A 27,150-nucleotide genomic window follows, 5' to 3' on the forward strand; every position below is an offset into this window, starting at 1 on the left:
GTTGTCTTTTGGTAACTTTGGGTATTACTCAGAAAATGCGTTCCTGCTTCTGATGACATTTGCATTGGAAATGGCAAGGTGGAGGTGGCGGGGTGGGTGGAATTTTACAAGTTTCAGAACAAGTTTCCTTCCACTGCCGGTCCCAGGAATTTCTGTGGTGATGATGATGATGGTGAGATTTCCTATTCCGATCTTCAGGAGGATGACGTTGCACCTGGAGCTCCTTAAACAGGATGAGGGATCGCTGCTCCCTTCTCTCTTGGATGTATCTTCTCCACAGCTTTCCTCCCCTGTGTTTTCACTTCCTGCTGCCTTGCTGTGCCTCTGTGGCTTCCTGAGGCTTGATTCTGCCTTGCCCTCCATCCCTCGCTTGCTGTCAATTCCCCAGTCTGGCCCTGCCCTGGCCTGCGGCACCGCTTGTCCAGTTATCTGTGACCTGCCCTCACAGTGTGGACCCCAGATTAGCAGCTACAGCATCACCTGGGAGACCAAGAAAGGCAGGCGTTAGCCGCCCCCCACCCCCAACCTACTTAAATCTAAGTGCACATCTTAAGATCCCCCAAGCCAAGCCATCTGTGTGCACGTTGCAGTGCGAGGAGCACTGGCCTCAGGACGTCCTGTCTCCCCCTCCTTCCTGCCTGTTCTCACCAGTGCAAGCCTCTCTGTCACGTTGCGCTCCTGTTTTTCCACACTGTAAGTCTTGGCTTCAGGTTTCATTTCATTTTGCCCTTCATTCACTGATTCATTCAGAAATTCATGCACTGCCTCCCAGAGCTAAGAGTTGGGGCCGCAGGGAGCAAAACCAGACCTGCTCCTACCCTCATGAAACTTAGACTCTAAGTGGGAGAAGCAAATGTTAACTAACCACATCATTATTCATAACTGTGAAATTATGATGAGCACTTCAGAGGAGAGCCTAGAACACAGATGGGTGGTTACGGGCACCAGGAAGGCCTCCCCGAGGAAGGATGCTGTGCCGAGAACTGAGGTGTGAGTGGGAGTTAGTTGAGTGAAAAGCAGGAACAGCTTTCCAGGCAGAAGGAACAGCATGTGCAGAGGCCCGGTTCATTAAGGAAGCCTTGCAGAGAATTCATAAAAAGGAACACTGAACTGCTCTTAAGTCATTCATCTTTATGTGCTCTTCTGTCCAACCTTGTCAGATTTACACTCTCTTTATTCCGTAAGATGGCCTTGGCCCTTGGCTTCCTACCTGCGCAGTGGGACCATGGGCTCAGATGCACACTTTTTCGGGTTATTAGCCTACCCCTCCACAACTGCACTCACTGGTAAAACCACTTTCCTTATTGTTCCCTGAATATACCGTGGTCAGATTCTAACCTTCCCACTAATCCCCTCTTCATACGTGCATTCTTAGGTAAACTTGATATTGAAATACACAATACATACATAAAGGTGTGCACAAATCATAAATAGCCCGATAAATTTTCATAAAGTGGATACACCAGTCTCCTTAGCACCCAGATCAAGAAATAGAATAGTATCAGTCTCCCAGAAGACCCCGTGTTCCCCTCAGTCCCTACGCCCAAAAGTAACCACTATCCTGTTTTCTATAAGCACTGATTACTTTGGCCTGTTTGAAAGTTTCGTGTACCTGTGTTCATGCTGTAGGTAACCTGTTGTGTCTGCCTGCTTTTGCTCCACATAACGTTAGAGGACCTCATTCACGTCGTGTGTCACTGGAGTCCCTTTATTTCCTTTGCCGCCCAGTCATGCACCGTACGCCCCCACCGCGACTGACCCGTTCTGTTGGTGGGCATTTCGGTCTTTTCCAGTTGGGGCTATTAAGAAGATTCTTGTGGACATATTTTAGTGAAATAGATGGCCCATTTCTTCTGCTGGGAATATGTCTAGAAGGGGACTTGTTACGTCACAGGACATACATATGTCCAGTTCAGTAGATGCCGCCAGACGGTGTGTGCCCACCCACAGTGCATGCGCGTTCCTGGCGCCCCGCCCCCTGGTCAGCACTTAGTCTTGTCTGACGTCATGGCAGCCGTCCTGCTGGGCGTGCCATACTATTGCTTTGTGGTTGTAAGCTGCATTTCCCTGGCAACTAATGTGGCTCCTATATTCTAACAGCCTGTTTTCTTTCTCTTATTGATTCATAGGTGCTTTATATTTATTTGTAAATATATATTGCAAATACTTCTGTGGGTTGCCTTTTTATCGTTTTAGTTTCTTTTAATGAATAGAAGTTCTTAATTTCAGTGTGATCTAATTTGTCAGTAAATGTCTTTATATTTTAAATCATTTTTACACCACATTTAGTTCTGTAAAACCTTAGGGGAGGGATACGCAAATATATAAAATAGTAAAACAAAAAATTAAAAGCTTGAGAAGATTTAAACCAGGGAGATAATAAAACACACAAACAAGCCATGTAATCCTATGAACGAACATGTTATAATTTAACAATAAGTTTTGCTTAGAGCTTCATAGAAAACTCAAACAGAAACATGGCCTATTATATAGTTCTCATTATTCGTGAGGTCCTCATATTGTGAAAATCAAAGCGACAGGTATGGGGTAGGGAGGCTGTGAGGTGCATTCATACAGAACTGCTAATTTGCATACCAGAGCTAACAGGTGTATCTTCTGTTACAGGTTATTCAACGATAGTTATGACCTCCCGATTACGTGCGTTGGGTGGAAGAATTAATAATATACGCACCTCAGAATTACCCAAAGAGAAAACTCGATCCGAAGTTGTCTGCAGCATCCGCTTTTTAGATGGCTCGGTCCAGACCTTTAAAGTTAATGTAAGTTCTCCAAATTTAATTTTTTATGAGTTAATGCCCCTAACAAATCATTTTTTCTTCATCTTATAAATCCATCTTATAAAACAAGAGATGGAAACTATTTCAGAATGGAAGTTTGAGGTCTCAGGTCTTGTATGTTGAGACTGGACTCGAAATACCCTTAAAAAACTGCCCACACTCTCACCTCCACCAGGATTATCTTTCCCCTTCTCTCTTGTGACATGAACTTGTATGATTCTTAGATGTTACTTCTGTGAAGTCTTTGTCAGCTTCCTGAGCTAGCTCTCCAGTCCTGGTGCCCTGCATGTGCCTTATCAGAGCTCATGTCACAGTGCATGAACGATAGTTGTATTTATTAGGGTACGTGTTGCTCTTTAAGGCGTGAGCTCCTGGAGGACAAGAACAGTGTCCTTTCCCCAGTACCTAGCACAGGGCTGGGCACACAGCAGGTGCTCGTTAAACGTGCAGACGGGTGGGTTCTCTGTGGAGGGTAGCTGCATGGTTAGCCTCACAGGAAGGCCTGGGTGCTGCCCCCTGCAAGCCTGTGGCAGAGCAGGGTTAAGAAGGAGGATTCCAGTGTCCCAGGCCAGCAGTAAGATGCGAGCACGGTAGCCGTCCCTGCTGCCCCGCCCTGCCCTGCTCGCCACGTAGGCTCGTGACCTTTGCCTGTCTCTCCTACCCTCTGGCCAGTCCTAAAGGGCCCAACCCCAGCCCTGGGCTGGCTGCCAGCATCTTCCCGAGCCCAGCGAGTTCACTGTGTAAGGAAAGGTATCAGAAAGAGACGGTGGGGGATGAGAATAACAGGAGGGGGATAAAAGGCCACAAGACCTTAAAGGGTGACAAACACTGACCCTGTGTCTCCTGTGCCCCGCCCCACCCTGCCCCCGCCATAAGTTTGCTTTCTGCTGAGCCGTCACTATGGACCTTGATAGCTGAGCAGGAGAAGGGAGAGGGCAGTTTCTGTGAAGCCACAGTACAGTGGGTGCTGGTTTCTCCTTCCTAGCCCAGGGTTAGGAAAGTTGCCTTGTCCCCCGTGAGGGGACAAGACACAGGCCAATGACTTAGGACGTGGGAATTGGGGCCCCTCCCCTGGCAAAGTGGAAATGGACAAGAAAGACAAGATAGTCCCCAACTTTCTGCCCGCCTCCCCCATCCGCTCCCACAGGCGCCCAGGCCCAGGGCCCCATTCTCTTGCAGGTGGGGGGCATTACTGTGGTAGAAGGACGCACCCCAGCAAGGACACGTCATTGTCTAATTAGGTGTCTCTAGGATATAATTAGGGGCTTAGGACACACGCCCATGACCTGTTTCTTAAGCCAGTTTGTAGAAAAACCATCCTCCAGGGCAGCACTGTCCAAAAGAACTTCTGTGGTGCCGGGACACGGGCTGTGTCCACGCGGGCCCACACAGGGGCCGCTAGCCACGCGTGGCTAGTCAACACGGGAAGTGTGGCCGGAGTACCTGATGGACTAAGTCCATTTGAGTAAACTAAAACGTGGATAGTTTTTTCGTACTTTGGGTAGTGCGGCCCTTGTCACTGTTTCTTAGAGTACAGCAGACCCCCTCAGATGTGTGTTAGAATAGAAGCCCCTTGTCCTGCCTGGGTATTTGGAAACACCCTCTGGTTGTGGAGGCTGAGACTCTGCATCTTAACTGCCCTTCAAGCAATCTTGATGCACATTGCAGTCTGGAGAACCCACTGATTCAGGGGCCTTTTGTCTAGGTCATGCGTACTGCCTCCAAAAGCAACTACTTTAGTTCACTGAACTTTGTCCTACGTTCTGGTTCCTTTTAACCTTGTCATCTGTAGAATTTGGTGATTGAACCAGCTCTGCAAAGGTCACGCGGATCTCTTCCCGTTGCTGAATACTGACAGCTTAATTTCTCTCTGACTCCTGTGTTAAAATTTATGTTGTCAGTCTGGAGCTGTCCCTCAGCCGTGTATCTTCCTTCTTCCCGACCAGAACAGGGATGCTTATTTAACAGATGCTTCTGAGCACCTATGTGCCAGGCTTTATTTTGGCTCCAAAGGATAAGGCAGTGAACAAAATAGAGCAAAATCCCAGAAAGGAAATGGACCAAAACCAAATGTATTCTATGTAACTAGTATTATGTGCTTAGAAGAAACATAAAGCAGGATAAGAGGGTGGGGAGTGCCCAGGGAGGACAAGGGGGTGGGGTTGTCATTTTATAAAGGTGGTCGGGAAAGGTCTCGCCTAAAGGAAGGGAGGGAAAGAGTCCCGGCATTCCCGGAGGGGGTGCATTCCAGGTGAAAGGGGCAGCAGTGCAAAGGCCTCGCGGCAGGATCCCGGTCAGTGTGGTCACAGAACAGTGTGTGGAAGCCAGTACGTCCGAAGTGGGATGAGCAAAGAGGAGAGAGGCAAGAGAGGTCAGGGAGATAACAGGGGTAGGGGTGCGGAGGCTTGCGCGGAGCCTTGTAGGCCGTCCCGAGGGCACTGAGTTTGTTCGGAGTGAGGCAGAAAGCATTGGTCCGTTTGGGCAGAGACCCGACATGGTCTGACACAGGGGTCGCTCTGGGTGCTCTGACGACAGCACGTTGGGTCCAAGGGCTGAGAGGCTGCCCGGGCGGTCCAGGGGAGAGATGATAATTGGACAGTGTGGTAGTATGGAGGGGGCGGAGTGAACAAAGTCCAGAGATATTTTGAAGGTGAAGCCAGCGGGACTTGCTGGTAGCTGGGATTTGGCATGTAGGGAAAACCCCAAGGCGACTCCAAGGAGTTTGGCCTTGGCAATCGGCAGGATGGAGCTGCAGCTGACAGCGATGAGAAAGGCTGTGAGAGCAGTTGACGTAACCAGTTCTGTTGCCACCAGAACTGCTGCGTCGGGGATGCCTGCTGCTCATCTACGAGGAACTGTAAAGATGTGGTCGTAGCAGACACACGAGTCAGGAGTGTTAAGAGCAGGGTCTAGGCTGGGATACGTAGGTGGGTGTTACCAGGGGAGAGATGGTATCTGAAGCCATGAAACCGGATGGGATCCCCTGAGAAGCGAGTCGACAGGAGGTACGGAGGAGGCTCCGTGTGTGCAGGTGGGAGAGATGAGGAAGGAGCGCTAAAGGAAACAGGGCTCTCCAGGCGGGGAGGAGGCGGCCAGAGCAAGAGCCTCTGCATCCCAAGTAACAACGTGTTTAAGAAGGAGGGACGAGCCCTGTAAACGAGGACGAGGAAAGCACCCACCCCGGGTGGTCATCACACACGCCTTAGAGCAGGGCCTGCCTCCCGCGGGTGCCCAGTCATCCTGAGTTTTGAACGTCTTTATTACCGTCACTCTGCTGCCAGTGCCGCCTCCCCAAGTTTCCAGCAGGCTGGTCAAAGCTTACTCACCTTGAACTTGAATTTGGCTTGGCGGCAGCTTAGAATCTCCAGTGCTTTATATTTTTCTACTCAACGGGGATTGTTTGTACTGCCTCATTGAGACTCTTCAGTCCAGAACGTCTTTGGACCAGGAACGGACACGTTTGGGGAAGCTGACCTGGGCACCAGTTGTCCTTTGCCCAGCCCAAGGAGCAAGCCCGTCCCTGTCAGTGACCTGGTATAGCAAAGATGACCTGTCATGGGATGGGGACTGGGCTGGGAGGCTTGTTCTCATTACAAATGCGTCCCTTATTATATTTCAATTTCTTTTGAGAACTGGGCAAGTTGTACAAAATAGGTACTGGAATGGATGAGTTGTACGCTCCAGGGGGGGAGAGAGGCAGTGTCCTGGGAACACGTGGGCTTTGGCATTAAACGGCCCTGAGTCAGGCAGTCAGGCCATTTGTCCATCGGCTCAGGGCACAAGGCACGGCATTTCCCAGGGCCTCTGCTTATCGGCAGAGGGGTTGCCGATGACGACTTGTGGAGGTGCTGCAAAGATGAGACATGATGCATAAAAAGTGCTTGTAGTAGTAGCATGTCTTCCTCCTTGGAGATGTTCAATAGATTATCATTGTTAATAATGTAAAATATAAAGTCATAGAGGAATAATCGTTTCAACCAGGGGAGCAGGTAGCTCTCGGACGCATTTGAGAGGGCATCTCATAATTTAGGGGGAGAGAATATCTCATAATTCGGAACATGGGCCCAGGTCATCTTTTCCACAGCGTCATGATCCCCTTGTGATGGAGATGTCCGGGGCAGAGGAGGGGCAGGGACAGGGCCCTCCGGCAGGGAAAGGGGATGCGTTCAGGAAATGGGCGTGTCTCCTGTCCCCACACTTTAGGTCAAATCATGTGAGAACAGGCCAAAGGAGAGGCTGCAGGAGGGGGCCTGACAATTACCTAATGTCCTCCTCCTGGTCACTGCGACCTATTTTCAGGTACATTATCTGCACTCAAAAGAGCTGCCTTTGCTTCTGTATATGGTCTATTTCTGACTCATACTGTCCTGAAGTTAAATGGTTTGCTTCAAAGGATTCCTGAGAAGTCAGCCCGTTAAAGTAGAATTTGCAATTTCCCAAATGCCCCACGCTGTTTCCCACTCCTGTGCCTTTGTGCCGCGCTCCCTGCCTGAAATAGCTTCTCTTGGCTCCTGTACCTGGAGGGAACGGGTGTCACCCAGCCCCATCACCCTCCCAGTCCCGGGTCGGGGGGTGGTTTTCGCTTGACCCCAGGTTGAGTTGAGTGTTTGTGTTGTCCTCTCGTTCCCTGTGCCCTGAGTGTTTCATGGTACTCGAGAGCGTTTGACACACCGTGTGACAGTTGCCGCTTCCACGGCTGACCTCTCTGGGAGGGCAACAAGAGGACACTTGCCATGGCTCTGTCCCCGTGCCCAGCCTGCTCCATCAACCCTGAGCGCTGAAGGTGGATGCGCACTGCGCTGGACGTGCGGTGCAGTTGAATGTCCCCACTGGCTTCTCACTTCAGATGACGAGGAGCAGGGAAGCAGATAATCCCCCGGGGTGTCACATGCCAAATCACTTGGAGGGTATTTTGGGTGGCATTTGCGTATTCTTAGCCCTCTTTGTTCACGTGTTGAGTAGAGAGCTTTCTCTTCCCTGCGCACAGGCCTCTGCCTCCCGAGGAGCCTACGGGAAACCCTGGTGGGATTAGCATTGTGCTGGGGATAATCCACGGGTGGGTCTGGAGCGGTTGCTCTCCCTGTGATTGCTGAGTTTTCCGGTTTAGTCATCATCGCTGGGGACTCTCAGCTACGGGGAAGCAAGAAGTCTTACAAAATTAAACTCTACAGTCTTAAGTCGTTTTTATGTCGTTTTTCTTAGCCCTGCTTCCCATAGGTACTGCGTGGCTTCTTAACTTGAAGTTTATTGAAGCACTTCTTATTGTGCGATATGTATGCACATAAAATCCCTCTAAATTTTAACTCCTTTTTCCTTACAATAAAAAATTTTAACCACCAGTTCTTAAGTTGTTTTAGAATTTTGCCCACTCGTCTTTTTTTCCCCTAGAAACAAGATACCGGACAAATTCTTCTGGATATGGCATACAACCACTTGTGCGTGAGCGAAAAGGAGTATTTTGGTTTGCAGCATGGCAATGAATCCGTGGACTCCCCCGTGAGTACCATCGCTTTAGGGTGTGCTGGACTTCTGCACCGTTGGGTTTTATAGCTTATGTTTTCTTACCCAGCAGAGATGGCTGGAATCAAGCAAACCCATCAGGAAGCAGTTAAAAGGTGAGTGTAACCCTCTCATTTTACCTGAACACTCGGTTTTAGTGTATCATGGCCCAGTTCTCTCCTCCAATCAAAGGTCTGCCTGTGACGTCTGGTGCCTGGATTCCACAGGGTCCAGGTGACATGAGTGAGCTGACTTCTCCCTGTCTGACTTCTGAGTGAGCAGAGATGCTCCCAGACCAACCCCCAAGCGTCCCCACCACCTGTGAACAGCACAGGGAAAGGAGAAAGAAGGCAGCCAAGAGCCAGGGAACCAATGTTCTTTTCACAAGGGAAAGAGGATGGCCTTTCTTAGCCCAGCTGTGAGGGGCAGGGTGGGAAAGTGAGGTCAGGCACACACACCTCTAGTCCTTTCCAACAGCATATTTCCAACCACTGGAGCCCAAGGCATAGGCAGGTGATGTCACACATGTAACACACAGCTCAGCAACCATGAGCGGGTCCCAGTGCAGGTTAACTCCCTGGCAAGCGGGCTTTCAACATCACACTCTAGTGCTCTTTGTGCACCTTGTGCCCCAGATGAACCTGGCTGATGTGCTGGGCTGCACGCGCTGCTCTGTACCTTTCCTCATTCTCTTCTCTCTGTTGGGAATGCCTTTCCCTGCATCCAGATCTTGCCATTCTTCAGAGCGGCTCGGATCCCATGGCTTCCCCTACTGCAGGTCATGACTCCCTCCACCCTCCCTTACGCTTGTCATCATCTGCTTTGTGCCTCCAGCACTCTGTCTGTCGTCTCGTAGTTTTCTGCCTTCATCTTTCTCAAGGAGCTCGCAGGGTTGCAAGGTGAGGGCCAGCTCACGTCCTCTCTGCACTCCTTGCATCATCCCCACACAGGAGGTGGCCAGTGAGCGGCTGGGGGTGATGGCGGGTGCGTTTGCGCACACAAGTGTGCGCCCACCTATGCCGCAGCCCCGGCCCCAGATGGGAGGGAGGAGAAACAAGCCGCCCTGGCCCTGATCCCCCTGCTGCTCTCACCTGGGAGCCAGGCCTTCCAAGTCCTTATCTCCGATGAGCTGTGTCCTTGGCCATTCAGAAGCACCCATAGGGAGCCACAGAGCCTTTGTGCAAATCGCTGCCTGCTGAATTCACAGAGGGGCGAGTGCACACAGGCATGGGGAGGTATTGTCATCCTTTCTCTTACTGACGCATTCATTCAGCTGATGGGTCCGAAACTCAGACCTTGGAGAGGCACTGGGCTCAGCTCTGGGAATCTGGTCCCAGTCAGATTTGGACCCTACTCTTAAGGTGCTCACAGCCAAGCGTGGGGACTCTTGACAACGGCAAAGACAGTTGTAGGATAGTTTTGAGCACATGCTAGGGTGCTCCGGGTGCGCAGAGGGTGAGAAGGACTTGGACGCATGCCCGAGACACACAGCGACAACTTACAGAGGTGGGGGGGGGGGCCTACAGGGCATCCCGAGGCGGGGGGCACTTAGCGATGCCCTGATGTGCAGGTGGTCAGCTGGCACCCAGTGACAGCACCACCCACGCTGGCACTCAGGCACCGGTGCAGAAGCGTGTTAATAGGTGCACACACACCAGTTACAGTCTATGACACAGGCCAGAGATACAGAGAGATGACACTGAAGAGAGGGAAGGGTGGAGCAAGAATGAAGTAAGGTAGAGGAGACGCGTGAGAGGAGGAGGCGGGCTTTCAGAGAGCAAGTAAGTGCTGAGCACTTAGATAGGGCCACTGGGCAGTTACTTACTGAGTAGTGGAGAGGGATGAGATTGACCTTCGGTAGAGCACAGATCTTAGCAACACAATCTGATCCTCTCCTGTTGCTCTACCTAACACAAGAAATGGGCTCATTTTATTCGTGCAAGCAGAATGACTTTTGGTATCCTTGCGTAAAGCCATAGTTAAGTATGTTAATTATGTGATATTTGCTAGTGTATTAATCACTTTTGGAATTCACTTGCATTCAAAGCATGGCATGTTTTCCAGTATAAAAATGTTTTTTGAAACGTGACATAGCAGAATCAGAAACCCCAGTGCTCCAGCTCTGGCTTAGGGATCAGCTGTGTGACCTCAGGCAAGTCACATCTCTAAGCCTGTTCGCTGGCGTCTGTGTAGAAGGCTGCTGTCCTGCTTGCTCACAGTCGTGGTGGTGTGAACATCAAGGACGTACATGAAAGTGTTTGAAAAGTATAAAATCACTATATATGGGAGATAATATTTCTTTGTGAATTCTGTATAATCTGCAGATTTAAGGATTTTTTAAATTCCTGAAGCAGATAATGGGGTGCACTGCTTGAGCAGCCCCAAGTTAAGCCTGTAATGGGAAGTAGGTAATGCCTCGTTCAGTGCTGATGTTGCAAAAATATTTTACTGCTTGTAGACATGGAGATTTCTGAACAGTTAACTTATGTACTCTTTTTTTTGAAATTAATGCTTTTATTGATGGAAAAGCTATGAAATTAATGCTTTTATTGATGGAAAAGCTGTGATCTAGTGAAAAATGCATCGCTTACGGGAGAGTAGCTTACATACATTGACTTTTTTAAAGGGAAAATTTAATTTGTTTTTAAAAAATGTTGTAGGAGGTTTCCCCTGTACCCTGCATTTTCGAGTAAGATTTTTTATACCTGATCCCAACACACTGCAGCAAGAACAAACCAGGTAATACATTTTATTAAAGTTTTCTCTTTAGTCTATAAAAATGAGTAATCACTGAAACTGTACTCTTTATTTTATCACTGTGGCCAAATCCTTCATTTGGGTGTAACTGCACAACAATCATGATCCAAGTAAAAGTTGGGGTACACAGATTGAAATTTTAATCGGCTAATTCATTTTCAGTCTTGGGCCTGCTTCCATCGCCTCCTGATTGGCTGAAATTCCCAGCACACTCCCATCTGCCGCCTTCTTCAGAGGTGGGGAGGGGAGCCCAAAGGGCATCCCAAGCCTCCCCCCACCCCCACCCCCACCCCCACCCCCACCCCCGCCTCTGGTGCCTGTTGAGCTCCTGTATTCAAAGAACAAGTTCCTTTCTCCTAATGCAGGCAGGGTTTGGAAGAAGAGCTTGTAAACAGTCACCTACTGACCAAGTAGCATGGTATCTCTGCAGGGCTAGAACTGAGTCTCTTCCGGATAACAGGAGGTCTCTAAGCTAAGGATTCTCTATCAGATCCCCAGCTGGTAGGAGCTGGAAAGGAGAACAAGCTGGGCCAGCTTCTCTCCTCAGTGAATCAGCCAGTGCAGGCAAGGTGTGAACCAGATAAGGGAAAGAGGGCTGCGGTAGAAGTTGTTTACCCCTCAGGGCTTGGTGTTTGGCGGAAGCTTTGTGCTGGTGCACGTGGGTTGCCCAGGTGGGGAACAGTGCTTGGAATGGAGGGGGCGGGCACAGGAGAGTTGTTGCTGTTTGAACAGGTACAATGCAAACTCAGCCATGCCTCTACTCTCCCCCATGGCAACGTTAAGCCCTTTTATTGTTGATACTTTTATTTTTCTTGGGTAGGGGGACTCTGCCACTAGGAAAAGCAGTGAATGGATGTTCAGAAATATTGAATCTGTTCTGTGCACATTGTGGCCGTCTGCCCACCACCAGACAGAGAATGCTGCCTTGTTTTCCTTCCTTTCTTTTTTTAATGGCAGTCACATGATCACATATTTTAACTTTTAATATGTTTAAAGGCCAAATATTAGTCTGTTACTCTGTTTTGCCTTCTTCGCACACCTCTCCCCTCTACAGGAGCAGACAGTGGAGATTTGGCTCTGTGTACCGGGAAGTTAAACTGTAAGCCAGTGCAGGAGACGCCCGTCACGACTCAGTGGGTAACCGTGGGCAGTGCACACGGAGGTTTGCGTTTTCCCCCTTAGTGGCCGGTATTCTGGTGGATTAAGCGAAGTGTAGTAACGCTAGACCTCACAGGTCAGCCCAGAAGCCCACAGACACAAAGTGGTGACATCATCTATAAGAATATGTGCTTGAAACAACCACAAGCCATTACTAAATATCAAATTCGGTCCAAGGAATGCTTTAAAGATAGCATGATGGAGTATATATATATATATATATTCTATGTATATACATGTGTGCAGTGAGCTTTTTAGTCACAACCACACAGTAAAAATGTATTTTGATTCATTACACAGGTATACATAAATTGCTGAAGCAAACATTTCATAAAACAATAGTAAATGCAAAAGTACCCTAAAGTTTGCTGCTGTTCTTTTTCCTTTTAAAATGCCAGTTGCAGACCATTAAATTGATTTTACTACCAACTGATGGGTTCCAACCCCAAGTGTGAACTGTGCTGCCTGCATTTGTGATTGTCCCCCATCGCCCTGTCCCTTCCCTGTGATGCTCTCCACGGAGCGAACTGGAGTGCGGGGGTTGCCGGGACCATCCCGATGCACGCGACCCTCCAGCACCCTTGGGCACGGGGTGCTCACTTCCATTCCCCAGGGGAAGGAAGCTCACTCCCTTTGGGAGCTGTCAGAATCGTCCCACTCAGCCTCCCTGACTTTAGAGGGAAATGTAGGGAGAGGACTTGCGGAGAGGCAAAGGCTGCCTTCAGATCTGCAAACGGCAGGTGGCAGTTGTGGGAGAGGAGGCATTAGACGTGTTTGGTGGTAGAATTACGGCCAGTGGGTGGAGGCTGCAGAAGGGCAGGTTTTGGCTCAAGACAAGTAGTAGACTGATTTTTATTTTTACCCAAGCCCCATATAAAATTTGGTTTGTCTGTGTGTTCCTCCTAAAATTCAGTTCTTCAGGGCTGAGAGCCAACCACCAACCCCACCCCGGCCCCTGCCTCCCGTCTCAGAATAGGTGGTGTCCCCAGGGTGATGCAGAGTATAGCCGTCACCTCCTAGGAGTTGGGCACCAGATTTCTCTTTAATGCAGCAAGGTGCCATGGCAGCAGCCACCCCTGTGGCTCCTGTGGAGCTGGGCCAGGCTTCCACCATTAATTGATTTCATTAATTTATGTGTATGTTTTGTTTTGACTAAATGAAGAGTTTTACTTGTGCTCTGGCACATAGCATTTTATGAAGCCCCAGCTCTACAGCTTGCCCAGAAGTTAAGTTCCCTGTTAGAAATTGAGCTGTTAAGGGTCCAAGAAGGGGTACGGTGGCAGTATTTGTTGTTTGCTAAGGATCCAGGGAGGGAGGCATTTGTTGCTTTTTTCGGAAGTTGAGCTCCTGGAGGGGGTACAGTCTAGGAGTGACCATTGCATTTCTGAGAACAGGCTCGCCAAGCATCTCTTCTAAATGTCTTTCCTTTATTCTAACTGCCAAATAAATGCCTCCTGGATGGTGAGCCTTCCCGACTGCTGTTTCTGATAAATTTAGATCATTGTAAACAATTTCCTTTACTGGAAGACTCAGATTGGGCTCCTTTGAGATGCCTGGGGGTCTGCTAGGTCTGGGTCCCACCCCACTGTCCTGATGTGTTCGTGATGATGTCACAAATTTTACGCAGGAGCTTTGCTGAAACTGCACGACAATGAGAATGTACTTAATGCCACCGAATGGTACACTTTAAAACAGTTACAATGGTACCTTGTATGTTAGGTATATTTTACTACAGTGAAAAAATTAAAATTACAAAATCAGTCAAACAAAAGAAAAAAGCTTTGCTGAACATATGACAAGGTAGCATTTGATGGATGGCGACGTCCATGCTAATGTTCTCATTTGTATCCCTGGGAAGACGCCCCGATTAGCTGGGCTCGTCCGCGAAAGCCCAGCTTTGCCATTGGATTATCCCTAATTCTCTCCCTTCTCTTTTTTCTCTCAGTAGTATTGTGGGAGGAGAGAACACTTAATTCTGGTTGAATGTCAGCTTGGTTAAACATAGCAACAAACTAGAAACGACTGATTAGGTTCTCGTAGGTGGAAAAGGTAGAGATTCCAATATGGAATAAACATGAACCAGCAAATCTGTGTCACGCTGTCTCTTCAATGCTCGTCTTCAACCCACTGAGGGTAGCTGATGGTCATTATGGTCAAAGTAATAATACCAGAGTTAGGAAACGGACCCTAAGCTTTTTGTCATTGGACCCATAAGAAATTTGTAGCATAGTCAGATATCTTTCCATAGCATAAGTGTCCACGTTAAAATGAGACATAACTGATCCTACGTAACCCATGTGAGTATCTGTTCCTTCATCTGTGAAGAACGGAGATAGTGGTACCTCCCTCACAGAGCTATTATAAGGCTAAAATGAGGCAGCAAGTTACACAATACCACGTGCACAGCCCAGAGCTATGCAGATAGGAAGTTGTAATACCATGGGGAGCATTCACGTCTCAAAACACCAGCACCTTGACCTTTAAACATAAATTTGAAGGAATAATGAGAATGCTCTGTTTAAATGGCCAAAATTCTCTCTCTCCTACCCCTAAATTGTATTTTAAGAAGTTTCGCTTTTGCTATCTTGGCCAGACACTGGAATGTCTATCCCACTTGAGTCCGGGCTTTAAAAAAGAGTGGGAGCTAGCGGCCAAGTGTCACGGGTATGCTGCATCCCTAAATATAATGCTCTCCAGGGCCCTTCCTAGCCCGCCCAGCACCGCGGATGCCTCTGTGCCCCGGTACCTGGGTGGAGGGCAGACTCACAGGACGAGGTGGTGCCTGTGACGACTTACTGAGCTCTGTCCCTGAGTCAGGTCCCGGGTTTTGAAGTGACATTGCTCACAAAGAAGTGCAGAATCCAGCTGGGAGGTCTTGGCAGCCTCCCGTCTACTGTTTCACTTGTGCTGGAACACCCACAGTTCCCGGGACACAGGAAAAAACCCAGCTGGGTGTTCGCTCCCCAGCCAAGGAGATGTTTTCACAGACCCCCCCTCCCCTCAGCGGCTTCATGCAGAGGGTACGTGGGTGTGCAAATGCCACGTTCAGAGCAGCAGCCCCTCACGTGTGCGGGGGCTGCCTGAGCAGAGCGTCACCGGTGCTGGTGCTCTCAGATACCCCGAGTTTGATGGGGGAGGTCCAGGCCAAGGGTAGGGCCCCCACTGACCGGCTGATCCTTGACGGGCTACTTCTACCCCATCCATCCCTGCTCAGCCAGCCCGAGGACAGCATGTGCTGGCATGAGGCGGGCGGGAAACTGCCCCTGCCGGTCAAGACCGAGGCAGCCACCCGAGCCGTTATTAGTGAAGGGGCGGCTTTGAAATGTGCAAAACGGTTCCCAATGCTTGAGATAAAAATGTGCCTTTATGTATTTTGTTTACCAAATGTACAAGTCATATTTCAATTTGAGTATGATGAATTAATGAAAATAATTGTTTCATAGGCATTTGTATTTCTTACAACTGAAGATGGATATTTGTGAAGGAAGGTAAAGAGAATTTTGCATTCTTCTTTCCCTGTCAGTTGCCAGCCTTGCGTAGTTGCTGGTTCTAATCGAATGAGCATGCATTCCTGGTAACAACACTAAATGTAAACAAAGAATGGATGTTAAAGCAGCATCCTGTACGACATTATGCCTTGGACATCCGTGTTCAACTCAGTCCTGGTGAAGAGAGGCTAAGGATCAATAAAATTCGTTTTATGTTGTTTTAATTCTGTTACAAAAGGTACAGTTATCTTTCTGGTATAGACCTGAAAAATTTTAAAGGGAGGGAAGGAGCCCAAATGGAAAATGGATTTCCCTCAGGGAGGCCCATCAGGCCTAATTTAGGTCCACTTCAGAGCCCCTCAGTACCTGTGGATGATTCATTTCCTCCCTGGGACACTTTTTCGCTCAAAGACGTGAGCACCTGCCCATGATTCATCACTTCTTGTGTATCAGGACCATCTCCGTGGCTGGAAAGCAATCTGCAAATAACACAGAAAGGGAGAGGAGATGCCAAGCCAGTGGTCCCTGAGCTACCTCCTCCAAATCCTGAGTCTTTTCTTGACTTATGGGAGAAAGCACGGCAGGTAAACTGGTGGGGACAGCCACATCTTATTCCCCTTCTCATCCCCTTTCCTCCTGTCAGTTTAGCTCTTCGAGGTGGGTCTTCAGAAGCCTCCCCTGTGTTTGCAGGCTGGTCAGGGAAGTGAAACAAGAGCCCACAAAGCAGTTAGGGCCAATAGGGGCCGTGGAGACCACGGGTTTTCATAGGTCCCAGGAGAAGGAGTTGCGGGTGTGGGCTGACGTCTGTGAGGAGGATGTCGCCTGTCAGGGCTGAGCTGAGAGCAGAATGCAGGCTTGCAGTGTTCTTTACTTGGGATGTACACTATTCTTTGGAGGTGTTTTTCTTTCTGACTTAACCATAGGATTGCTTCTTCCATCTAGACCGAACCCCCTTAGCCTCCCTCCTGAGTTGTTCACCAAATCCCATTCAGCTGCTCTTCCTGTCGCAAGGACCCTGGCTTGGATTTCACCAAAGCCCATCTTGGTAGGAGAGTGAACGGCTGTTGTTTGCTCTCCCCACGGACTCTGGGTCCCCAGATGAACAAAGAGACAGTGGGTGTCCTTGGATGTATCCCCAGCCTTGGAGAGATCACTTAGAAGTTCCAGTCGGGGCCAGAGTGGGAAGCCCACCTTCCCATGTGACTGCAAGGCCAGTACACAGCACAGGGACCGGAAGGGGACCCCTGGCGGGCCAGCCGGCTTAGTCGGAGAGGTGGAGAGGTGGCGGTGACTCACATCTTCAAGGGCTGCCATGGAAACTGCATGTTTTCTCAACTTCCCATGGGGTTGCTGGGAAGAATGCTTTTAAAATCTGTCTCCCCAGGCTGCAAGCCCTCGGCCCTGCTCCTGCGCTCAGCCCCTCCCCCTTGCCTTCCTCCACTGGGCAGTGATCCCTGCCCTGGGTCTGCTGGCCGGGCTCCTAGGAAGGCCGCGGAGCCCCAGGCCGAACGGGGAAAAGGGAGCGCTCAGAGGGTTTGAAATAGGACCAAGACCGAGAGGAAATCACTGGCAGAGAAGGAGTGTGTGGGAGGGAGAGAGCTTAAGAAGGCGGAAGAACAAGTCCAGCCTGGAGTCTGGGGGTTCCTGGTGGGTAGTAGAAAAACTGAGAGGTGGGCAAACCATTCCCCATAGGGTCGAAGCTTCAGGAGAGTAAATAGAATTGGGGGATGGTAAAGACCTATAACTAATTGAACTATGTAATTTAAAACTCACTGGAGTTTTAAAATTCATCATACTTTTCTATTTTTCCGCTTTAAGAGGATGTCGCCCTCCCAGAAAGTGTGTAATCCACAGCATCAGTATACCTCTGGGATTTAGTTAGAGAGCCCATAAAAGTCTCAGGTCTTTACTAGAAAGATACAAAGGTTGCCTCTTGATCTAAGAGTACAATTTTCTCACATTGACCTCTTAGTGATGTGAGCCTGGCCTTTCTTGACCAGCCAGAATCCTGGCCCACTATGACTTTCATGGTATATGTATTAATGTGTATTATTTTAAACATGGAAAGGTTTTCTTTTAATTTTTAGAAATCTTCAGTGTTACATTTATCTTGACTGCTTAATATTAGTTGTATCATAAAATTATCTTTATTATGATTCATGGTGCATTCTAATGGTTAACTCAAGAAAGAAAAGACAGGTGATCAAGGAGTGTTTTGGGCCCCAGTGCCTTTTTCCTAACGTGTTTTTCTCCTGACAGGTTGACCTGCCCTCTTAACTCAGCGGTGGTCCTAGCCTCCTATGCAGTACAATGTAAGTCGCCACAGGGGCGCCTCACGAGTGAACAGGTCGCGGGCTTCCCTGGCTTGACCACGTCCCTGCTCCTCTTCCCCAGGGGTCCTGTTGGGAAAGCACCTCCGGTTGTCCAAAGAGTTCCACTCACACCCTGACTCACACTATTCTTCGGCTCAGTTGATTAAGGAAGGGGGTTAAAGGAAAAAGAGTGGATGAGCTGTAGTGTAAGGTTTTCTCCCAGGAGAATGCGTGAAACAGAAGACACCTATCACACGTTACGTTTCCAGAGGAGGCTTTGCTCACATTTTGGACATTATGCTCTCCATAACAAATCCCAGTGGGGCAGATATTTATACCAGTCACCTCTTACAGACTTGGAAACCGAGACCCACCTAAGTTATGGAATTTGCTGGAGGACATTCCTGCTACTTGTTTGGTGCCGCTCTAAATACTGCTGGGATCTTAGGAATTTATTTTTAGAGTTTCCATAGAGCTAATGGGCTATATATATTTTATTGAATAGCAGTGCCGTCCAATAGAAATGTATGTGAGTTGCCTACGTAATTTTAAATGTTTTAGTAGCCATATTAAAAAAGTAAAATGAAACAGGTGAGCTCAGTTTTAATATACTTTAGCCCAGTATTTCCAAAATATTATCATTTTAATATGTAATCAATGTAAAAAATTATCAACGAGGTATTTTACTTTTTTTGTACTAAGTCTTTGGAAGCCAGTCAGATTTTACACTGACAGCACATCTCATTGTGGACTAGCCATATTTCCAGTGCTCGGTAGCCACATGTGGCCAGTGGCTGCCAGACTGGATAGGAAGTCCAGATGGACCTTTCCAACAAGGCCTGTTTAAGCTGGAGTATGAATCTACTCATTCAATCAGCAAAACTCTGTTGGGACTGTGTGTTACAATGGCCCCGTGGCAGACATGGGTATGTGTGGTGGAAAGGGTGACCAACCAGATGGACGGCGAGGTATTTGCTTTGTGGTTAGCTCGTTGTATGGTGCCAGCACGGGACACCGACAGAAAGCTCATGCAGAGCCGCGTGGCAGCTTAAGACTTAAGAAAGCCCCTCTCCCTTCTCCCCACACCATGCAGGCCTGCCACCCTCTTAGCTGACTGCATGGTAGCGAGTTGAGAGGGCAGGATGGTCCAGGCATAGAGCAGGTGCTGACTGAACTACTCACCCTACTCTGGTCTCAGAAGAGACAAAGTAGCAAGAGAAGTCTGATAGAGACCCCTGAGGTGGCCTTAGGTCTGCCTACTTCCCTAGCAGCAAAGAACAGAAATGGGAGAGCCGAATAGCAAGGTGGCTGGGCCTGCAGCTTACCTGCCAACCTGCCTAATACCAGGAGGTGGAAGAGAGACTTTTAACACTGACCCTACTTACAAGTGAGACAAGACCCAGTGGTAGCCTCCCCCTCCCCCTCAATAGCCTGCATCTCCTTCTCCCCGATGGGAAGCTGAGAAGAGGTTGCAGAGGTAGGCCTGGCGGGGGACAGGGCGGGTTGGAAAGTTCGCCTTTCCCTGCAGCACGTCTGGAACAGACCTGGCCACGTCACGTCCGTGTGGGAAATGGCACATCACCCGTCAGCTCCATTCGTATTGCTCTGTAGACCTTGGGGCCTCTGTGTCTGCCAGGCTGATCAGCTGAGGAGACCAGGCTTTCCTACACCTCAGAGCTCATTTGGGGTTCATCACTGGAACTTTAGGTTTGAGGGACAGGAACACTCGAAAGGATGCAGGACACAGGCTTGATTTAAATCCTGACTTCTGCATTTGTCACATACGTGAATCTCAGTTTTCTCACCTGTAAGATGGAGGTGATGTTGGTGATTATGGCAACTTGCAATATGACTACTTGGTCAAATAATATACATGAAGGTGCTCTATAGCTATGAACTTTTTATAGTTGGACCATTGCTATTAACTGAGTCAGTGAGAGCACAGACAAACTGGATTACCTGGGTCTTGCTTCTTCCATTTAACACCTGCCTGACCTTGAGCCTCTCCAGGCCTCAGCTTCTTCATCTGTCAAGTGGGGATGCTAACAGTGTCAACTTCATAGGGTTGTAGTGAAGATGATATGAGTCAATATGTGTATAGTTCTTAGAATAGTGCCTGGCACATGGCAAGTGTTAACTATTACTGTGTGTTCATGTCTGCCCAGTAGAAAGCTTTTTAGAAAGTACTGCCTGTTAGAAACAAATTCTATTTACAGTAAAATTTAAGAATGGAAAAAAAATCTTATTTTAAGCTTCAGTAGTCATGTTTCACTCTGCAAAAGACCAATAGATTGGGGCTAAAGAAAGTTACTGGCCTCTAAAAAGTGCAAACTAGCATCAGTGGAAATGCTAGCTTGACTATCATGCTAAGTGACATTGCAGGTTGTCATGCAAGCAGTTTTAAGTACAAGTTCTTTATTCCTCCACCTTCAGTAAATACATTTCTCCATATTCTGTATGTACATTTCTATAACATTAATTTTTAGATAAAAAATTGCTGGATCAAAGGGTATACCCTTTGTCTAACTTGAAGACAAGCCCTACCTACCAATGATCAGTGAATCAGAGAATCAAAGGCACGTTTTTTTCACTGGATAAGTTAAAGTGATCTGTGGGTGAAATGCCTGAAAATTCTTGATAGTGGAAGATTGCTGGAATGCTGCCAAGGGTTTATGTGGCTCAAAGAATAACGTTTTCAGAAACACGTATTTACTCCACAACGCCCTGGGAGCCGCTGGCCCGTGTGGGTGCCGCACCAGGCTCCATACGCACAGACAGGCAGCACGGCTGCCCAGCGCAAGGCCCGCAGCCCAGAGGGAAGGCAGAGGTGGGCCAGATGAGGCTGGCAGTGAGGATGAGCACAGAGGCGGGGGGCGCGGGGAGTCCGGAAAAGCTTCCTGGTGAGGACCCCTGAGAAGAGCCTCGAAGCTCGAGGGGAAGTTGGATAAATAGCTTGAAATGCCACACATCTGAGTTCCTGCAACATACCCTTTCTTTTTTACAAAATATAAAATATCAGCCAAAAGAATACTTGGAACTTAAAAGACAAGGTATTTCCCATGTATAAGCCCTATCTCCTTTTCTTTCTGCCCTAATTAGCGTTTGCATGTATTGCCTGGGCGTGTGGTATAGTAAATACATAGAGTATGGACTGTGGTCAAAGTCTAGGCTCCAAGTTACCAGCTGAGCAACAGTGAGCAGGTCCCTTCCCTGAGTCCCAGTCCCATTACCTGTTTAATGGGGATGAAATTATCACCTTCCGGTGGGTTATCAGGAGCATCTCCTGCGATGATGTCCTTGAAACCAAAGTGGGAACAGTTCTGTGCCTTGCAAATGTTTGTGTGACCTGTTATCTTTGTTTCCCCCTAGTGGTTAGCACAGGACTGTGCACAGAGAAGCTGACTAAGATTTCAAGGGAAAACCACCCGTACAGGGAGGTTCATCGGTCCTGTGTTAAGTTCAGATGTTTGCTGGTGACTTGACTAAAGAGAAAGATGCTGTTCATCTTGGGATTGGGACTATTAGTTATACGATGGGTGCCCAAATCAAGATCCAAGAGGATCTTCTGAGCTAATGAAACAAACAGTAAAATTTAGGAGGACTTTGCGCTGAGTCTTAGGAAAATCATTTGCAGCATTTGGTTACCACCTGAGGATGTGACCACTGTCATCACCAAATGTCCAGCAGCGGCTTGGGCCTGGCAGGCAGGTGGTGGACTGGCAGGAGCGCTAGCGGGGGTGTGGGTCACCTGGGTTCCGATCTGGAACGCTGAACAATGGCTCTGTGATGAGGGCAAGTCTCCTTCCCTGTCCAGACCTTAGGTTCTCCCCCTTTCATGTGAGGAGTTTGGATGAGGGGATTCTAGGGCTTTCTCAAGCTTTCCTCATTGTGGACCCTGTGTCAGGGTATCTAAGTTACTTCCTGTAAATGCACTGTTGTGTACTTCGCAGTGCGCAAAATCACATGTAAGCCACTCTGTGCTGACATCATATAGCCTTGACACCTCTGCCCACGGCTTAGCCTCGTTTGGCTGGCCTTCACGGCCCGTGGTGTGCCCTTGACCAAGTCTGCAGGCATAGACTTGACTGCTCTCTTCCCCTTCCAAAATTGAACTTGGCAGTAGCCTCTATACAAGTCAGTTCTAGGCACCACATCCCTGAGTGCCTACTACATGCCATGCCTAGGGGCGAGGCCCGGGAGATGCTTCGGACCCACTCCCAGCCCACGAAGAACAGCATATGGAGGAAATGGCTCCCGTCCTTGCAGTGTGACCTCAAAGAGCAGCGCTTGTGTGTGATGGCAGTGGAGGGTCCACAAGGCTGAGTGGATGTAAAGAAAGATACCCTTGCACCTGACCTTTCAGTTTTGTGTTTGAAATTCTCCTAAGTGGCCACCTGGCTCACATCCTTTCCTTCTGGGATCGGCCATGGTGCATCCTCAGTCCTCCCCAGTCCACGTTCTTGTGATAGAGTTGTGTTTGATTTAGAAGCCTTCTGTTGTTGAGCGGGTGCCCTGAAAACACCGTGAGTCCTCAGAAGCCCCCGACATTGAAGCCAGCTGCAGGAGGAATTCATTAAAACCTTTGGAAAGATAGATCTAGGCTCATGTTTATAAGAAAAAGATGAAATAGTCTTTTTTGTTTTGTCAAGAAAAGGAAATAGTAGAGCACTTGCCCATCAGAGCCAGAAGGTGTCTTTCTCACTCCTGTTTTTATACCGATGGAAAAACTGAATCTTGGGGGAGGGAAGTAGGTGTCCTTGGGTCCCTCACACCAGATCCTTGGCTCCCCGCCCAGGATTCTTTCCCCCAGTCTCCTCCGCAGTCCAGGCACCCAGGCGGCTTGAGTCCCCAGGGCAGCCGTGTGCACTTGCGTAGGTTGAGCACCGCCCAGCTCTCAGGAATACGTACCACACCATGGGCCTCAGTGGGTCGCGTCTGCGGAGGACAGTCAAGCATCCGGAGGGAGAAGTGCCGTCTGGACCAGGGGCCAGTCTGGGAGTTCCTGCAAAAGAACCCCCTTTTCTCTTGCCTCTCTGGTTGCAGGTCCCCAACAGTATTTCCCTATTGCTCTGACAGCCCCAACATCTGTCTTCCTTCCTTCTGACTCCCCTATTTCCTTCCCCTCAAAACTCTTACATGAGCCTTGCAGGGACCTAGGCCCTTCAGTCCCACCCACTGCCACTCCTCATGCTCCCCGTCTTCTCCCACCCCAGGGCCTCTGAACACATCCTGGTTCCCTTCTGCCTGTGCTTCCTGATTTCCGGGGAGTGAGTCAGCATGGCCTCCCTCTGGCCTCGCCCGTTTTTTTAGAGCAGGTTGGTTCAGTGTTAAATAACCTTGGGGACTCCAGGAACCTGCACAGCGCCTGGCGTACAGAGAGTGGCATTTTTCTGAGTGGGTTCTCTTGTTTTCTTTGCCCAGGGGTGCGCACCAAGCACTGTGCTGACCAGAGTGAGGAACAGCTGTGGGGTGAGAATAGGAAGGACCTAGCTTTGAGCAGTCTCCCCTTTCCCCCTGGCGCAGCCTCAGGGACAAGGAGGGTTTGGTTGGAGCACATGTGGCAGTACTTCGCCCGCTGGGAGAGTTTGAGTAATGAATGTGGATTCTGGAGCTAATGGGAAGCTTGGGCTCATGTGGTGGCAGAACTTTTGGAGAGAATATTTCCAATTGAGGTTTTTCTTATGATTCAATAGATGCTTATAAATACAGACCATGTTGAAAAGGCAATTTCCTCCTCATTCTGTCTTGATAGCTCATTTTGGAGACTATGATTCTTCCATTCATCATCCAGGCTATCTCTCGGATAGTCAGTTCATACCAGATCAGAACGATGACTTTTTAACGAAGGTGGAATCTCTCCATGAGCAGCACAGGTGAGAGGAGAGTTGGGGTGGCCTACTTTGGGACCGTCGGTTGGGTACTGTCAGCTCCGTGTCCCCTTGTATTGCTGTGTTCTCCTCTCTCTTTTGTTCATGAATCCTCTTTCAAGATGTTGGGGGTTTGTGAACCTTTGAGCTTTATGAGGGCATGTATATTTGGCATAAATGGCGTGCTGTGAAGTGTAAAAATGCAGCAAGCATTTAGGGTGATTTGCAGTGTTCTCTTTCAGGATCTTGTTGAAATCAGTTAACCCCTGGAGGAAAGGCCCATTTTTAAGTGACTGCCCCACAAATTGGCCCCACCAGGCAAACCTTTTTAATGGGCTACCCCGTTTAATAAAATGGGCCGTCCCTTCAGGTAGGATTGAAGACACAGGCAGACGGACAAAAAGCTGACAGGCTGGGTCCATCCGAAGCCCTCTCTACCTTCAGCTCGTGAAGTTGCCTCACTCCCAGAAGCATACCCCTGGCTTCTGTGCTGTCTTGGGCCAAGCCTTTACTGCAACAAACATGCCCCATCTGGCCTCCTCTTCTCTTGCCTCAGTTACGGTACCCCCACCCCCAAGGGGAAGGCCGAGTCTCAAGGGACTCATGTTCTTGGGAAGGCCATAAAAGCAAAGGCCAACCACCCAGTCCCTTCTAAAGGCACTGCCAATCCTCTCTCCCAGAATTGCTCCCCAGGCAGAAGCCAGCGTCCTAAAATAGTACAGTGACGTTTGGAAGTTTGAGGCTGCTGCTAAAAGGGTGGATGAAGGCAGAAAGACCTAAAGAGCAGCTATTAAGCAGCTGGGAATAAGGAGGGTGGAAATTCCGAAAGGTGCCAGTCTTCTGTGTCTGAACGCTGCAAGCCTGCTAAATGAGAAGTATTATTTAACGAAGAAATGAGTGGGCCAGGCGAAGTCGTCTTCGGTGGACAAGACGGCCCGTCAGGTTTTGTAGAATTTAGATTTAGATTAAGATGAATAATATAAGGGATTCAGTAACTTTAGAGTAATGCTATCAATTTTTTAGATTTGTATTAATTTTTAAAATTGGAGCTAATTCCCTCTGTTGGGTGAACCCTGTACCTTCTGTCCTCTCTAGTGGGCTGAAGCAATCGGAAGCTGAGTCTTGCTTCATCAACATAGCACGGACCCTCGACTTCTATGGAGTGGAACTGCACGGCGGCCGGGTAGGTGCTCTCGGCACATTTTGCTTCAAAAGATTATTTTAATTTCTGAGAGTTTGAAAACACCTTCTTGAAATTTTTTCTTTTGCAAAAAAAAAACAACAAAACCCCCAAAAAACCCCAACACCTTTTTTTCAGATGTTTGGAAGTTTATAAAGTAATAATGAGTTTTGCTGCTTATTTCCTCAGTTGCTTGTTTCATATTTGCCTTTGAAGACTTTATTTGGGGGAGGGGGTGGTCAGAGGATTAGTAACAGGTAATTTTTGTATAGCCATTTTATATTATGGTTGAAGAAGGAAAAAACTCGATTTTCTAAGTAACACTTTAATGAACTAAGGTTTCTACTATTTAATCTTAGTGCTCCTCAATTTAGAGCTGATTACTCAAATATGATTGTTTTTTAAAAATTACCTTGATATGATTATGAAAATCAGTCTTTTAAATTGGTTGTGGCTTTTTCAATAAAATGGCCTAATAGCTGTTGTTCCCTGAGCAATTTCTGCCCGCCACATGGCAGCTTCCTTCCCATGAGGTATTATCGTTATTCCCATTTTACAGATGGAGAAACCGATACTCATGGGCTTTCAAAGGGACTTCCAGCCCCCAGGTGGCGGCTTCAGTGCATGGCCCCGGCACTGTCTGATTGAGATCTGACCGTTACTGTCTCTGCCTGTGTTTGTCCCACACCGTGTCCAAGAGCAAGCAGATATTGGTTGAACACCTAGTATGTACTGGCCATTGTGCCAGGTGCTCTCGTATGAGACCGCGAGGTCTTCTTTAAAGATTATAATAACCTTGTGAAGTTAGTATTCTATTTATCTCATTTTGCAGATGAGAAAACTGAGGCTCAGGGAAGTTGAGTAAATGACCAAAATTTATATAAAATTTTTGCAATTCATAGAAACACGTTCTTCAGTCTCAAAACTGTCACAGGCAGGTTACAACATAGGTAATAAAGTAGGAAAAAGACACTGGGTCTTACAAAATAATCACCTTTGGGACTTGACCATTAAGTCCCAGTTGCAAATTATATTTTGCCTCTCATGGAATGCTGTGGAGAACTGTCTTCAGTGGCGAAGTAGGCGTTATATCTGCCTGACTAGATCCATGTTCTCCCCGCCCCCAGCGCCCCACAAGGGTCCTGAGGCCAAATGATTACTTGTCTAGCTGACACCTCCAAGGTATCAGAGGCAGTTGGGTTACCCCCGGCTCTGCTGCATCAACCCAAACCCCCTAAATTCCAGAGACTTGATACCACAAACTTTCTCAGTAGTTCAGAGTCTGCAGCGGGTGCTGAGGACTCTCCAGGACAGCCCTCCTGCAGGTGTGACTCAGCAGTCTAAGCTGCTCCTGGCTTGTGGCTTCAGCATCTTAGCACACAGCCTCGTGCTTGGCTCAAGGGAAGAGGAGGCTGGAGGGCTGTGCACCAGCTCCTACACGATCTGGCTCAGAGAAGATGCACTATCACTTCTGACCTTAGCACACTGGCCAGAACTAGTCCTATGGCCCTGCCTTGGACAAGTGGAGCTGCGAGGTGTGGGGACGCGCGTGGGAATTAAGTGGTCAGTAACTGTCCGTGCTGCCAGGGGAAGTGCAGGTGGAGAGGCCACAGAACCAGGAGGCTTGAGACCCAGATCACTGCCCACCCAGGCCATTCATTTGTTTCCTTATTCTGCACTCAGTTTTGGTTTCATTTGCTACTTTGTCCCATCTGCGTAGTATTTTTCCCTATATTTTGATCCCAGGTGTCATGTTTAAATGCATCCCTAGTTTTCACCAAGCGAATTTGGTTTTGCTTACGCATGTGATTTCAGTTGGGGGCCTGATAGTGTTTACTCTCTGGATTCTTCAATGTATCGGCACTGTTTTCTTTGGCCAGTATCTCTAATTCCTCATGTTCACATTGTTTTTCAAAAGTGAGTTGTTGCAAGCCCTGTCCTACATTCCTTATATTCTCTGATTTCAGCCTGATAAAAGCCCCTGGAAGGGGGTTCAGTAATCCTTATTGCAGAAAAGGAAAAATTAAGGCTCAGGAGTCCAAAATAACACAGCCAACGGAGTCGAACTCTGCTCTTTCTTTGTAATTTCAA

At 48.4% G+C, this 27,150-nt stretch overlaps 1 protein-coding gene across 6 annotated transcripts in view; it reads left to right on the forward strand.

The window, feature by feature from the left end:
* The window catches only part of PTPN3 (protein tyrosine phosphatase non-receptor type 3), a 103,741-nt gene that overhangs the window by 26,561 nt on the left and 50,030 nt on the right, over window positions 1-27,150 (forward strand). For 3 of the 6 annotated variants that reach the window (XM_054584547.1, XM_054584546.1, XM_054584548.1), the window contains 8 exons: window positions 2,626-2,780; window positions 8,187-8,294; window positions 8,371-8,413; window positions 10,958-11,036; window positions 15,656-15,700; window positions 17,960-18,012; window positions 23,765-23,885; window positions 24,975-25,062. In XM_054584547.1, the coding sequence (XP_054440522.1) occupies window positions 2,643-2,780; window positions 8,187-8,294; window positions 8,371-8,413; window positions 10,958-11,036; window positions 15,656-15,700; window positions 17,960-18,012; window positions 23,765-23,885; window positions 24,975-25,062 (675 nt within the window). In that variant the 5' untranslated portion in view covers window positions 2,626-2,642. Of the gene's footprint in view, window positions 1-2,625; window positions 2,781-8,186; window positions 8,295-8,370; window positions 8,414-10,957; window positions 11,037-15,655; window positions 15,701-17,959; window positions 18,013-23,764; window positions 23,886-24,589; window positions 24,822-24,974; window positions 25,063-27,150 lie in introns of those variants that run through there. The other 3 variants (XM_054584549.1, XM_054584550.1, XM_054584551.1) reach the window with 3 other exon arrangements.

The sequence above is a fragment of the Pteronotus mesoamericanus genome, unplaced genomic scaffold (assembly GCF_021234165.1).
Source record: "Pteronotus mesoamericanus isolate MK-2021 breed Mesoamerican mustached bat unplaced genomic scaffold, CSHL_Meso_final contig_78, whole genome shotgun sequence".
Classification (NCBI taxonomy): domain Eukaryota; kingdom Metazoa; phylum Chordata; class Mammalia; order Chiroptera; family Mormoopidae; genus Pteronotus; species Pteronotus mesoamericanus.